We start from the raw sequence: 12,528 nt of genomic DNA, 5'->3' as shown, positions 1-12,528 counted from the left end.
AACTCCCTGTTTACAAATGCGACTTGCATTAATTTCCCACCTCCTCCATCCATCTGGTGACTCAGCACCTTCAGATGATGAAAACTCTTTCGGTTCAAAACATGAAAGGCCTCTGAACGATTCTTCCTGCGAATCGCGTCACGCTTAATATGCTTCAAACCAATTGATCCATTCCACCCGCCCCCTTCCATACCTCATTTGGAACAAAGGTGAAGCCGAATATCTGAAATAAAAATAGAAAATGCTGGAGACATTCAGCATGAGAGAGAAACAGAGTTAAACATTTCAAGTCGATGGCCTTCCATCAGAACTGGAAGAAGAAGCACCGGGGTGGAAGGTGGCATTGTCGGAACAGGTGTGACGGAGACGGAGAACCTGGGAGAATGAAGGGCTGTCAATTTTCAAGGAATTTAGGCAAGACTTGGAAAGCTGTGTCAGGGGTCGGCAATGCCAGTTAGGTCAGGACGCTGACACTAAGCAGGGCAGCTGACAGGGAGAGCCGCTGCTGGCTGCACTCCTGTAATCCTACCTTTTGTGTGGGCACCGTTCCCAGCCATGACCTGTTACACTAGTGAAGGGGTTGTGATAGAGTGGATAGGGAGAAATTGTTTCCACTGGCAGGAGGGCCATTAACCAGAGGACACAGATTTAAGGTAATTAGCAAAAGGAGCCAGAGGTGAGACGAGGAGGCAATTTTTTACACAGCGAGTTGTTATGATCTGACTGCCTTGTAGGATGGTGGAAACAGATTCAGTAGTAACTTTCGAAAGGGAATTGGATAAATACTTTAAGGGGAAATCTTTGCAGGGCTGTGGGGAAAGAGCAGGGCAGTGGGACTAATTGGATAGAGCCAGCACTGGCACAATGGGTTGAATATAAGGTTGCCTTTGATGGCAACAACTTGCATTTATATAGCGCCTTTAACACAGTAAAACTTCCCAAGGTGCTTCACGAGAACGTAATCAGACAAAAGAGCCAAAGCCGGAAATGTTAAGCCAGGTGACCAAATGCTTGATCAAAGAGATGGGTTTAAAGGAGGAGAGAGAGGCGGAGAGGTTGAGGGAGGGAATTCCAGAGCTTTGGGCCGAGGCGGCTGAAGGCACGCCCGCCAATGGTGGGGCGAAGAAAGTGGGAGATGCACAAGAGGCCGAAATTGGAGGAACGCAGAGTTAGAGCAAGGGAACTCAACCGTGCCCAATGATAAAAACTTGCTAAACATAGCAAACTCAGCTGTGATGTTCACACCCTCTCACCCTCAGCTGGATAATCTGTTACCCATTAACTCTTGCCTCTGGAGGGACCGACTCCTGTGGAACTGCCCCACAGCGTGAGTCAGTGCCCTTGGGGCTGGGTGGGGTAGTAGATCATTATTGCTATCATTTTTATTTATAAAAGAAGCAGAGAGCAGACACTGTACTTACAAAAAAATGGCCTTTTCCAAATGTTTTCTTAAGGATTTATTTAAGGATTTGGGAATGCTATTTTAATTATAATATTCCTTCTAACAAACCATTTACAAATTTGCATTCCTATAGCATCTTTTCAAAACATCTTAAAGCATGAGTCCATTTTTTGGAAGTGCAGAAAGTATTGTTTCATATGTGAATGCAGCAGCCGGTTTGTGCACAGCAAGCTCCCACAGACAGCAATGGGATGAACAAACAGTTCACCTGGTTTTGTTGGCAGATGGTTGAGGGAGGAGTGTTGGTCAGGACACCGGGCGGGGAGCTCCCTGTGGCACCGGATCTCAAACACCCAACAGAACAAGCAGGCTGGGCCTTGGTTTAACGTCCCATCCGAAAGACGACACCCGTTTAGTAAGGCACAGCCTAGATCACACGCTCGAGTCCTTGGGCGAGCTGTCTGCCTACCTAAACAGTCCTTGCCTAAAGCTCCTTGACACATTTCAACGTGATAATTAATCTGATAATGAGTATTTATTATAAAATACTGCGGATAGTGGAAAACTGAAATAAAGACTAGAAACCCTCAGCAGGTCAGGCAGCATCGGTGGAGAGAGAAATAGAGTTAACGCTTCAGGTCGATGACCCTTCGTCACAATGAGTATTTATTATTTTGTTGGAAGTAGAACATTCTAAAGTATAAGTGAAGAACAAAAGCTGTCCCTTTCAGTGAATGAAAGCGGCTGACTGTTGGGGAAGGTGCTGAGTGAATGGCTTTTGTTCCACTCGTGTGGCTGAAGTTTATTATTGTTTTTTTTTTGTATCGACCAATAGAGCCATCTGCCCAAAGGAGCGGGCGTTCTTCCCCTTTAATGAAAAGAGAGAGAGAGAGAGAGCAAGCAAGACATGTGGCCGTGGGCTGTTGCTGATGTTTCACACCTTGGAGCTACACGGAGACAGAGAGAGAGAGAGAGACACACACACACAGCTCCTGAAACCAGCCCCGCCAAGCTGACTGCAACCCCTAGAGTCTCTCCCTCACTCACTCCAACCCGCAGCCTGCGAAACATTATATAGCCTTTGAGTTTGTGAATTTCAGCGGGAGGCGAGAAGGAACGAGGTGGTCACATTACTGCAAGCAGCAGCGAGCAGGTAACCAACTCAGTCTCAGGACGATCTTGGCTGGGCAGAATGACTATTGTGGGCTTGTTTTAACACGTACAAAAACAATTTGTTACATTATTCGTTGCAATCTTTTGCATGCCTATTGAAACTTTTTTTGCAAAAAAAAATATTAAATTTAAAGTTAAAACTGATTTACACAGATTTGGGAAATTGGTCTGGAATGTATTAAATTGAGCAGTTTTTATTGCATTGGCACTGAGAGTTTATTTTCTATATTGCCCGTGTTTTTTTATAAGCCGGTTGCTGGGTCGGTTTCCTCTTGAAATTAACGCATTTTTTTTTGTTGTTACTCGTCAGTTTCAAAGCGAATCTCCGGCGCCAGAAATGGCCAAGTGGTTGAAGGATTACTTGAGTTTCGGGAGCCGCAGGGTCCCCCCTCAGCCTCCCAAGCCGGACTACAGCGAGAGCGAGATCCTGAAAGCCTACCGAGCCCAGAGGAACCTCGACTTCGAGGATCCGTACGAGGAGAGCGAGAGCAGAGCCCGGGCTTCGGAGGGCGAGCAGCCGCCTGCAGCCGCCTCCCAGCATCAGAAACCCGCCTCCCCGGACATCAAGTATGTGTCTCCCAAACACCGGCTCATCAAAGTGGACAGCACCGACCTGGGCAGCCGGGCCAAGATACTGGGCAGCGAGGAGGCGAAGGGCAAGGACACTGTGAGTACCAGCAAAAAAAAAACCGATACACTCGTTTCAATCTCCACTGCTACGTTGACTTGAAGGATTTGTGTGTGAGTGTTCCTGTGTATCAAGAGTGGCTCAGTGGGTAACACACTCGCCTCTTGAGTCAGAAGGTTGTGGGTTCAACTCCCACTCCAGGGACTTGAGTACAAAAATCTAGGCTGACACTCCCAGTGCAGTGCCGAGGGAGTGCTGCACTGTCGGAGGTGCCGCCTTTCGGATGAGATGCTAAACCGAGGCCCCCCCCCGTCTGCTCTCTCAGATGGATGTAAAAGATCCCATGGCACGATTTTGAAGAAGAGCAATGAAGTTATCCCTGGTGTCCTGGCCAATATTTATCCCTCGATTGATATCACTAAAACACAGATGATCTCATTATCACATTGCTGTTTGTGGGAACTTGCTGTGTGCAAATACAACAGTGACTGCACTCCAAAAAGTACTTCATTGGCTGTAAAGCGTTTGGGGCAACTGCTGGCCCTGAAAGGCGCTATATAAATGCAAGTCTTTCATCCTTACTGGACAACTCTTTTAGGGGGAGACAAAATAAACATTAAATCAAGTGCCCTCCGATCTGGGGGACACTCCAGACACTTATACCTGCCCTCTCCTTACTGGACAATGCCGGCACCACATGGTTAATAATTAAGGTTGTTGGGGGATTTTCTCAACCCTTGTGAGGCGCCTCCTCCGAATTGGGCTCCTGATGAGTTAGTGAGAGGCTGACTCACACCAAGCAGGGGGATCCCGCATTACTGTGTCACCCTAACCCACCACTACCCCCGCCTCCCCTCCCTCTCCCTCCTGCCATCCCCTCTCTCTCTCCCTCCTCTTCCCCCCCCCCCGCCCTCCTCTCTCTCTCGCCCCCTGCCCTCCTCTCTCTCTCTCCTGCCCTCCTCTCTCTCTCGCCCTCTCCCCTGACATCCTCTCTCTCTCCCTGACCTTCTTTCGCTCCCCCTGCCCCGCTCTCTCGCTCTCTCTCTCCCCCCCCGCCCTCCTCTCTCTCCCCCCCGCCCTCCTCTCTCTCTCGCCCCCTGCCTTCCCATCTCTCTCTCTCCCTGCCCTCCTCTCTCTCTCTCCTGCCCTACACTCTCTCTCGCCCTCTCCCCTGACATCCTCTCTCTCTCCCTGACCTTCTTTCGCTCCCCCTGCCCCGCTCTCTCGCTCTCTCTCTCTCTCTTTCTCTCCCCCCGCCCTGCCCTCCTCTCTCTCATATCCCTGCCCTCCTCTCTCTTCCCCCCTGCCCTCCTCTCTTCCCCCCTGCGCATTTCTCTCTCTCTCCCCCTGCCCATCTCTCTCTCTCTCTCTCTCTCTCCCCCTGCCCATCTCTCTCTTTCTCTCCCCCTGTCCATTTCTCTCTCTCTCTCTCTCTCTCCCTGCCCACCGCTCTCTCCCCCAATGCCCACCTCCTCTCTCTGCCCGTCTCCTCGCACCCTCTCTCCTCTTCCTCGTCTGCCTCCTCCCTGTGTCCCTCTACTCCCTGTCGTCCCCCCCCCACTGTCATCATCCCCCCCACTCCCTGTCACCTCCCCCCGTTCCCTGTCTCCTTCCCCCCCCTGCTCCCTGTCTCCTTTCCCCCCCGCTCCCTGTCTCCTTCCCCCCCCCCGCTCCCTGTCTCCTCCCCCCCCCCGCTCCCTGTCTCCTCCCCCCCCCGCTCCCTGTCTCCTTCCCCCCCTCGCTCCCTGTCTCCTTCCGCCCCCCCCCCGCTCCCTGTCTCCTTCCCCCCCGCTCCCTGTCTCCTTCCCCCCCCCGCTCCCTGTCTCCTTCCCCCCCCGCTCCCTGTCTCCTTCCCCCCCCAATCCCTGTCTCCTTCCAATCCCCATCCCTGTCTCCTTCACCCCCCCGCTCCCTGTCTCCTTCCCCCCCCGTTCCCTGTCTCCTTCCCCCCCCCCGTTCCCTGTCTCCTTCCCTCCCCCCCCGCTCCCTGTCTCCCCCCCGCTCCCTGTCTCCTTCCCCCCCCCCGCTCCCTGTCTCCTTCCCCCCCCCCGCTCCCTGTCTCCTTCCCGGCCCCCGCTCCCTGTCTCCCCCCCCCGCTCCCTGTCTCCTTCCCCCCCCCCCGCTCCCTGTCTCCTTCCCCCCCGCTCCCTGTCTCCTTCCCCCCCCCCCCGCTCCCTGTCTCCTCCCCCCCCCCCGCTCCCTGTCTCCTTCCCGCCCCCCGCTCCCTGTCTCCCCCCCGCTCCCTGTCTCCTTCCCCCCCCCCGCTCCCTGTCTCCTTCCCCCCCCGCTCCCTGTCTCCTTCCCCCTCCGCTCCCTGTCTCCTTCCCCCCCCGCTCCCTGTCTCCTTCCCCCCCCCGCTCCCTGTCCCCTTCCCGCCCCCCGCTCCCTGTCTCCTCCCCCCCGCTCCCTGTCTCCTTCCCCCCCCCCCCAGCTCCCTGTCTCCTTCCCCCCCCGCTGCCTGTCTCCTGCCCCCCGCTCTCTGTCTCCCCCCACTCTGTGCCCCACCCCACTCTCTGTCTTCTCCTCCCCCCACTCCCTGTCTCCGCTGCCGCCCCGCCCTCTCCCCCACACTCTGTCCCAATCCATGCCAGGTGAATTGTTCTCAGCCAAGGTGATGGTAAGGACCCTTTGCAATTGGCTTCCGGCCCCCTGGCTTCAGGAGATGGAATGTTTTTGTTGCTGATTGGGACCCCTAACCGGAGGGATGTGACAGTCAGCTGGGGACAGGACTGGGAATGGCTGATGGGACGCTGAGGAGCGCAAATCGAACTCTCCCACCCTACCCCCCACCCCCGAGACGACGCAATGGATTCAAGGGGCATGGGGAGGAAAAGCAGGACGGACGATTTTAAAACCAGACGGCTTTGGGTGGTCCAAGTTCTGAGAGTTTAGTAACCAAAGCCCTACGATTACATTACTGCCTTAAAATCATTCCCGCTTGTGCTTTCTTGTCATTTTCCTGTTTTCTCCCCGGCCTGCTCTTCTCTCACTGTTTGGGGTCACATGAAGACGGGCTGGATGGGCTGTACCCCCAGAGTGAAACAGCGCCTTCAGAGGAGGGGAGGAAGAGGAGGAAAATCTCTTGCGGGATAGTCGACCTAATCGTTGAGAGCAGAGAGGGAGATGCAAGGCTGCTGTTCAATTTCAAGGTTCTGCAGACATTCATAAACCATCAGTTTAACATCCTCCGTCTCCTCTTTGAGTGACGGCCTCGTGACTGTCTGCCTGCCGCCTATTGTATATTCTACATGTCACTCATTAGTTTGTAATGCATTAAATCTTCACAGAGCTGAACCATTGCAGCCCTATTAATCCTCTATGATTTTGCCAAATGCTGACCTGGAGCCCTAATATTACTGAGATGTCGCACTTAGAAAAGCAGTTAATGAATGTATTTTTTTCTTGCATATTTGCTCTGCTAATTGTACAGTATTGTTCTTCAGGATGCTGCATTTGACATTGTAGTACTAGTTACCTTTATTATTCTCATTGTATTTTGCTGATAGCTCTATGCAGCCTGCAAGACTGCACATTAATTGGCAGTGATGTTAAATGTATTGCTATCCAACTGGGCACCTCAGCCCCGAGCTCATTAATTCCCATCAAATGATAAAGGTTTTCCCCATGTTTTATTCCCCCACTCCCATTCCCATTTTCTTCCCATCTCTTCTGAAGTCGCTGACTCTTGCGGTTCCAAGAGGGCATCCCGCACTGTGCTACCGAGGATAGCCAGCTCTGGTTGGGTGTATTCTGGAGGTTTCGTCACATGACCTCCTGCCCCGAGCTGCCCCACCCCCACGCTCCCGCCATTGGTCCATCTTCCAGGTGCACTGCCTTCCCACGGCCAATTGGAAAGGGAACAGACTCTTTGTTGCCTGATTGGATTAATTCTGACTGTTCGTGAAACAGCCCTTTTCCCGTCTCCAATATTTTTACAACTAATAATAAAAGTGTTCAAAGAATATGAAAATGAACAGCAACTTGTATTTATATAGTGCCTTTAACGAAGTAAAACATCTCAACGCGCCTCACAGGAGTTATAAGACAAAAAAAAATTGACACCAAAGGAAATGAAAGAAAGACAATTTGTTTGCAGCCTCTATGATTTCTCTCCCGGGTTGCTTGCGGCGGTGTCCTAGAAATTAACCTTCAGGACAATCCTGGAGGGTTGGCAACCCTTGTGCTACCTCACGCAGTTGGGCCATTCTTCAATGATGAACCTAGGTGGTGAGTGTCAGCAGGTTATTCACGTGTTATGGGGAGGGACAGGGCCAAGTCTGATCCTGCCTTCACCTGATGTCTACACGTGCACACCTGCAACATAAGAATTAGGAGCAGGAATAGGCCATTTGGCCCCTCGAGCCTGCTCCACCATTCAATAAGATCATGGCTGATCTGATCATGGACTCAGCTCCACTTCCCTGCCCGCTCCCCATAACCCTTTACTCCCTTCTCGCTCAAAAATCTGTCTATCTCCACCTTAAAAATATTCAATGACCCAGCCTCCACAGCCCTCTGGGGCAGAGAATTCTAAAGATTTACTACTCTCTGAGCGACTAAATTTCTCCTCATCTCAGTCCTAAATGGCCGACCCCTTATTCTGAGATTGTGACCCCTGATTCTAGACTCCTCAGACAGAGGAAACAACCTCCCCACATCTATTCTGTCGAGCCCTGTAAGAATTTTGTATGTTTTATTGAGATCACCTCTCATTCTTCTAAACTCTAGAGAATATAGGCCTAGTCTACTCAAGCTCTCCTCATAGGACAATCCCCCCATCTGAAGAATTGGTCTGGTGAACCTTCGTTGCACTACCTCTATGGCAAGTATATCCTTCCAGATCACTATCCCCACAGGATAGTGAATAGTGATCTGGAGCAGAACCCTAACTGACCTTTCGCTCCCCCCGCCCCCCCCCCCCCACCCGCCCACCTGAGGCCAAGACCAGTTGTAGCACTGCAGCTGCCAACTTGGCTGAGATCGGCTGACGCGGCACAGACTGAGTACTGAATCTGGGCCGTCCTGTTCCATGAGGCTGAGTGCTACACAAGGCAACTGGGCCGTCGAGCGAAAGCTTCAAATGGATGGGCGCTCCTGAAATGAGTCTTCACCATGATGATCTATTGTCACATTACTGTATTTCCCATAGTGATTGGAATACGGGGCGAATCATTTATCAATTATATTTCATTCAATTTATTCCTGTTTCTCGGAACAATGATTGCAGAAGAGCACGTCTAATGTAAAGTTCCCTAATGGAATTTAGAGTTAGATGGATTCTTATATTTAGTGCTTCTGTATTGTTTTTCCACTAGCTCCGATTTGCAACGGCATTCCATGCTGCAAGTTGCTATCAAGTGAAAATTAGATTGTATTTGAGAAATCCAGGTCAGAGGTCACAGTGCAGGTCATCTCCACGATTGAAGAATAGGAGGGAAGACACAATAAATTGAACAACAACTGATTAGATGATTGAGTTTTTAAAACTAGATTGTCAGAGGAGCAGAACATTGAGGTAAGGACTGTTCGAAGGGGGAAACAATGAAATTGAGCGAGACAATGCATTGAGTCTTGAATTCAACAGAGTGAGGATCCGGGGAGGAGTAAGAGAGCGTAAGACGGTGTAGGCAAAACTTGGGGACAATAAAGGAAGGTTCAGTGAACTGATGACCATTGTATCAATGAACTGGAGACCAGAAAGGCTGCAACAGGGAGAAAGTTTGGAACTTAAAGCTGGGAGAAAGATCAGAGAGCCAGCTTTTCTTGTATCTTGTCCAGGAGTGCGAGGGCGATGTCAGGACCTCGTTATATGTGGGAGTAGCAGTTGTATCTTGCATGGGACTTCAGCCTTACAGGATTCAAGAGATTGGGATTGTTCAGAGAGTATAACTTTGGATCCTTCTGTGTCCAAAAGAGGAAACTCCTATCCAATGTTCCCTTTTTAATTTGGGGGGGAAAAGTGGGGTGTGTGGCCCCTTTAATGAGCTGTGTGGCCCATTCAAATTTCCTCACATGCGCGGTTTTTCCATTCAAAAACTGGTGCGCTGGCTGTGTGGGATTTTCAGATCCCTGTGCAACCGCACAGCTTAAAGGGAACATTGCTCCTATCTCTCAGTGCCAAAGAGGATAGTGTTTCCAAACCAACCAATCTCATAGTGTATTTACAATATTTGCGCATCGCTGACGGCAGGACTGGGGTGGGACAGCCCTGGCGCTGACGAGGGTGATGGGCGCCATCAAAAGAGGCAGTTTCAGCTTGCGCTGTGTCACTTCCTGCAGCATCTACGCGAAGCGGCTTTCTGATAGATGCTGTTGTGCTGATTGGCCAAAGCAATCCACTGTGGAAAGTGTACCGACCCTGGGAAAGCAATGGTGTCTGTAGCTTTAAGACGCCAGTGTTTGCGTTAGCCTGCGAATGGAAGGTGAAATCAACATTATTAAAGGGACATTTGTTTCCACGCATCGCCAATTGAATCTGGAAATAAAGATCTCGTGACCATGAAGCTATGGAAATGTCATAGAAATCCAACTGGTGGTGGGCAATAAATGCTGGCCTTGTTAGGGATGCCCACATCCCAGGAATGGCGGTGGTGGGTGGGGGGGTGGAATTCCCTCCCTCTCCTGCAAGTGACATTCACCAAGTGCCCTCAATGGTAAATCTATGGATATCTATCTATACAAGCTCTTGCACTGCTTGCTGCTTGTCGAAGGAGATTGATCCCCTTTTATGTACCTGTTGGGGTCTGCTGTATTATGTAGAGATTTGTTTGCTTAATAGAGCATGATTGCTCATGCTTACCAAAAGGGCTGGAATTTTTCTGTCCGTGGCCAAAGGGGAAGGTCTGTAGTCAAAACCTTGAGACTGGCAAGCTATTGAAAGAAAGAAAGACTTGCATTTATATAGCGCCTTTCACGGCCACCAGACATCCCAATGCACTTTACAGCCAATGAAGTACTTTTGAAGGGTAATCACTGTTGTAATGTAGGAAATGTAGCAGCTAATTTGCGCACAGCAAATTCGCACAAACATCAGTGAGAGAAATGACCAGAAAATCTGTTTTCGGTGTTGGTTGAGGTTTCCAGGAGTACTGCCTTGCTCCTCTTCAAATAGTGTCGTGGGATCTTTTACATCTCATCAGAAAGACAATTCCATCAGCACAGCACTGAAGGGTCAGCCTAGATTATGTGCTCAAATCACTGGAGTGAGTCTTGCACCCACCCACAACTCTTCCATCCTCCATAAACTTCAGCTTATCCAAACTCTGCTGCCCGTATCCTAACTCGCACCAAGTCCCATTCATCCAACACCCGATGATCGCTGACCTACATTGGCTCCTGGTCCACCAAAGCCTTGATTTTCAAATTCTCTTCCTCATGTTCCTCATGGCCCCCCCCCCCCCCCCCCCCGCCATCTCTACAACATCCTCCAGCCCTACAACCTTCCGAAAACTCCACGATCCTGCAACACTGCCCTCTTGTGCATCTCCGCTCTCTTCTCCCGACCATTGGTGGCCATTCCTTCAGCCGTCTAGGTCCCAAGCTCTGGAATTTCCTCCCTAATCCTCTCCACCTCTCTATCCTCCTTTAAGATGCTTCTTAAAACTTACCTCTTTGACCAAGCTTTTAGTCACCTGTTCTAATGTCTCCTTTGGCTCGTTGTCAATTGTCTGATTAAGCTGTGAAGCATCTTGGGATGTTTTACTCTGTTAAAGGTGCTATATAAATGTAAGTTTTTATATATATATAAGTTGCTGTTGAAAGAAGAGCAGGCCTCGATCACTGAATGGCAGCGTTAGCATCGCCATCAAAAGCTTCTCCGGAAAGCGTCTGTCATGGTGACCCTCTCGGCGACAGGAGCCTCACCTCACTTGACCTTTTTGAAAGCGGATGCAAAGTCAATGCTTTTTAGCTGTTTTATGCCAATGTCATTAGTCACTTGGCACAGTGCCTCAATCTGCATTTGTGTGTTACTACGTTAAGCTACCCATTTGGTATAGTCAGTAAGAATGTTGACTCTTATTGTGTTCCACCGAACCAAATGTTCTCGATATCTGACTCAAATGGCATTCTTTAACATGTGAGTAAAGAGAGAAAGACTTGCATTTATATAGCGCCCTTCGCGACCACCAGACATCTCAAAGCACTTTACAACCAATTAAGTTTTGAAGCATAGTCACTGTTGTAATGTGGGAAACACACCAGCCAATTTGTGCACAGCAAGCTCCCACAAACAGTAATGTAGTAATGACCAAATTTTGTTATGTTGATTGAGGTATAATTATTGGTCAGGTCACCAGGGATAACTACCCCACTCTTCTTTGAAATAGTGCCATGTGATCTTTTAAATCCACCTGAGAGAGCAGGCGAGGCATCAGTTTAATGCCTCATCCAAATGACGGTACCTCCATCAACACAGCACTCCCTTAGCATTGCACTGAAGTGTCAGCCTAGATTTATGTGCTCAAGTGGGATTTGAACCCACAACCATCTGACTCAGAGGAGAGTGTGCTACCCACTGAGCCACAGCTGACCCTGTGTAATCAGGCATCTCAACTGTGAGAGGCATCATCTGATGCCTCTACATACAGATACGTTCCAGCAGGAGGTCACTGGATAGCAATCAGGGGTTAATACCCTGGGCTGATTTCCCTGCCCCCAGGGTGTTGAGACCAATTGTTCCACCCCCTGTAGCAGCCCCAGCTGAGTTCCGATAACTCGCCACAATCTGGGGATCGAGCGCAGAACTTTCTTCATCTGTGTTTTAAAAGAAAAACAGCCCTCAATAGAAAATGCTTATAAAACTGCAGTGCTAAACTTTTCAAAAGCCAAGTTTCTGCATTTAATCAGCACAAAAGTAAATTGGTGTGGGGGGTGGGGGCAGACAGTTGTTAAAATGAACTTGTGCTCTGTTATAGAAGTAACTGTAACAGTATATTCTGGCCAGTTTTGATGAACGCTTCCTGTCCTGACAGCTCCAACTCTTTCCTTGAGGGCTGGCCAAGGAGCCTCAATGTTTCCTTAAGTTTTTTTTCCAAATAAAACAGCCAAGTACCAAGTGAAAGTGATCAGAAGGTTCCCTGACCACAAGCTGCCCAGACTCTTGAGTCATGTCTGAATATCACGACGGCCTTTTACTGGCTCCTGACTTTGACACTTGCTTGGCTAAAAATCATGTTTTAATTCAGCCGTATTTCACCTTTAATGTTCTTCGCAATAGCGGGCAGGACTTGCATGATGTGCAGAGAACAGAGGTGCAAAGTGCTACAATATCCTGTCAGTGCTTTAGGAAAAAGATTTTGCTTCAAATTTAGACAGAAAATATACA

General features: G+C 49.8%; 1 protein-coding gene across 1 annotated transcript in view; it reads left to right on the top strand.

The window, feature by feature from the left end:
- Positions 1-2,504: 2,504 nt before the first annotated feature.
- The window catches only part of LOC139229223 (SH2 domain-containing adapter protein F-like), a 296,149-nt gene continuing 286,125 nt past the window's right edge, over positions 2,505-12,528 (top strand). Inside the window, exons 1-2 of the mRNA XM_070860883.1 lie at positions 2,505-2,555; positions 2,886-3,242. Of these exons, the coding sequence (XP_070716984.1) occupies positions 2,913-3,242 (330 nt within the window). The 5' untranslated portion in view covers positions 2,505-2,555; positions 2,886-2,912. The remainder of the gene's footprint in view (positions 2,556-2,885; positions 3,243-12,528) is intronic.

The sequence above is a fragment of the Pristiophorus japonicus genome, chromosome 18 (assembly GCF_044704955.1).
Source record: "Pristiophorus japonicus isolate sPriJap1 chromosome 18, sPriJap1.hap1, whole genome shotgun sequence".
In the NCBI taxonomy this organism is placed as follows: domain Eukaryota; kingdom Metazoa; phylum Chordata; class Chondrichthyes; family Pristiophoridae; genus Pristiophorus; species Pristiophorus japonicus.
The sequence above is the reverse complement of the archived record's forward strand: the minus strand, read 5'-3'. Positions and strand labels throughout refer to the sequence as shown.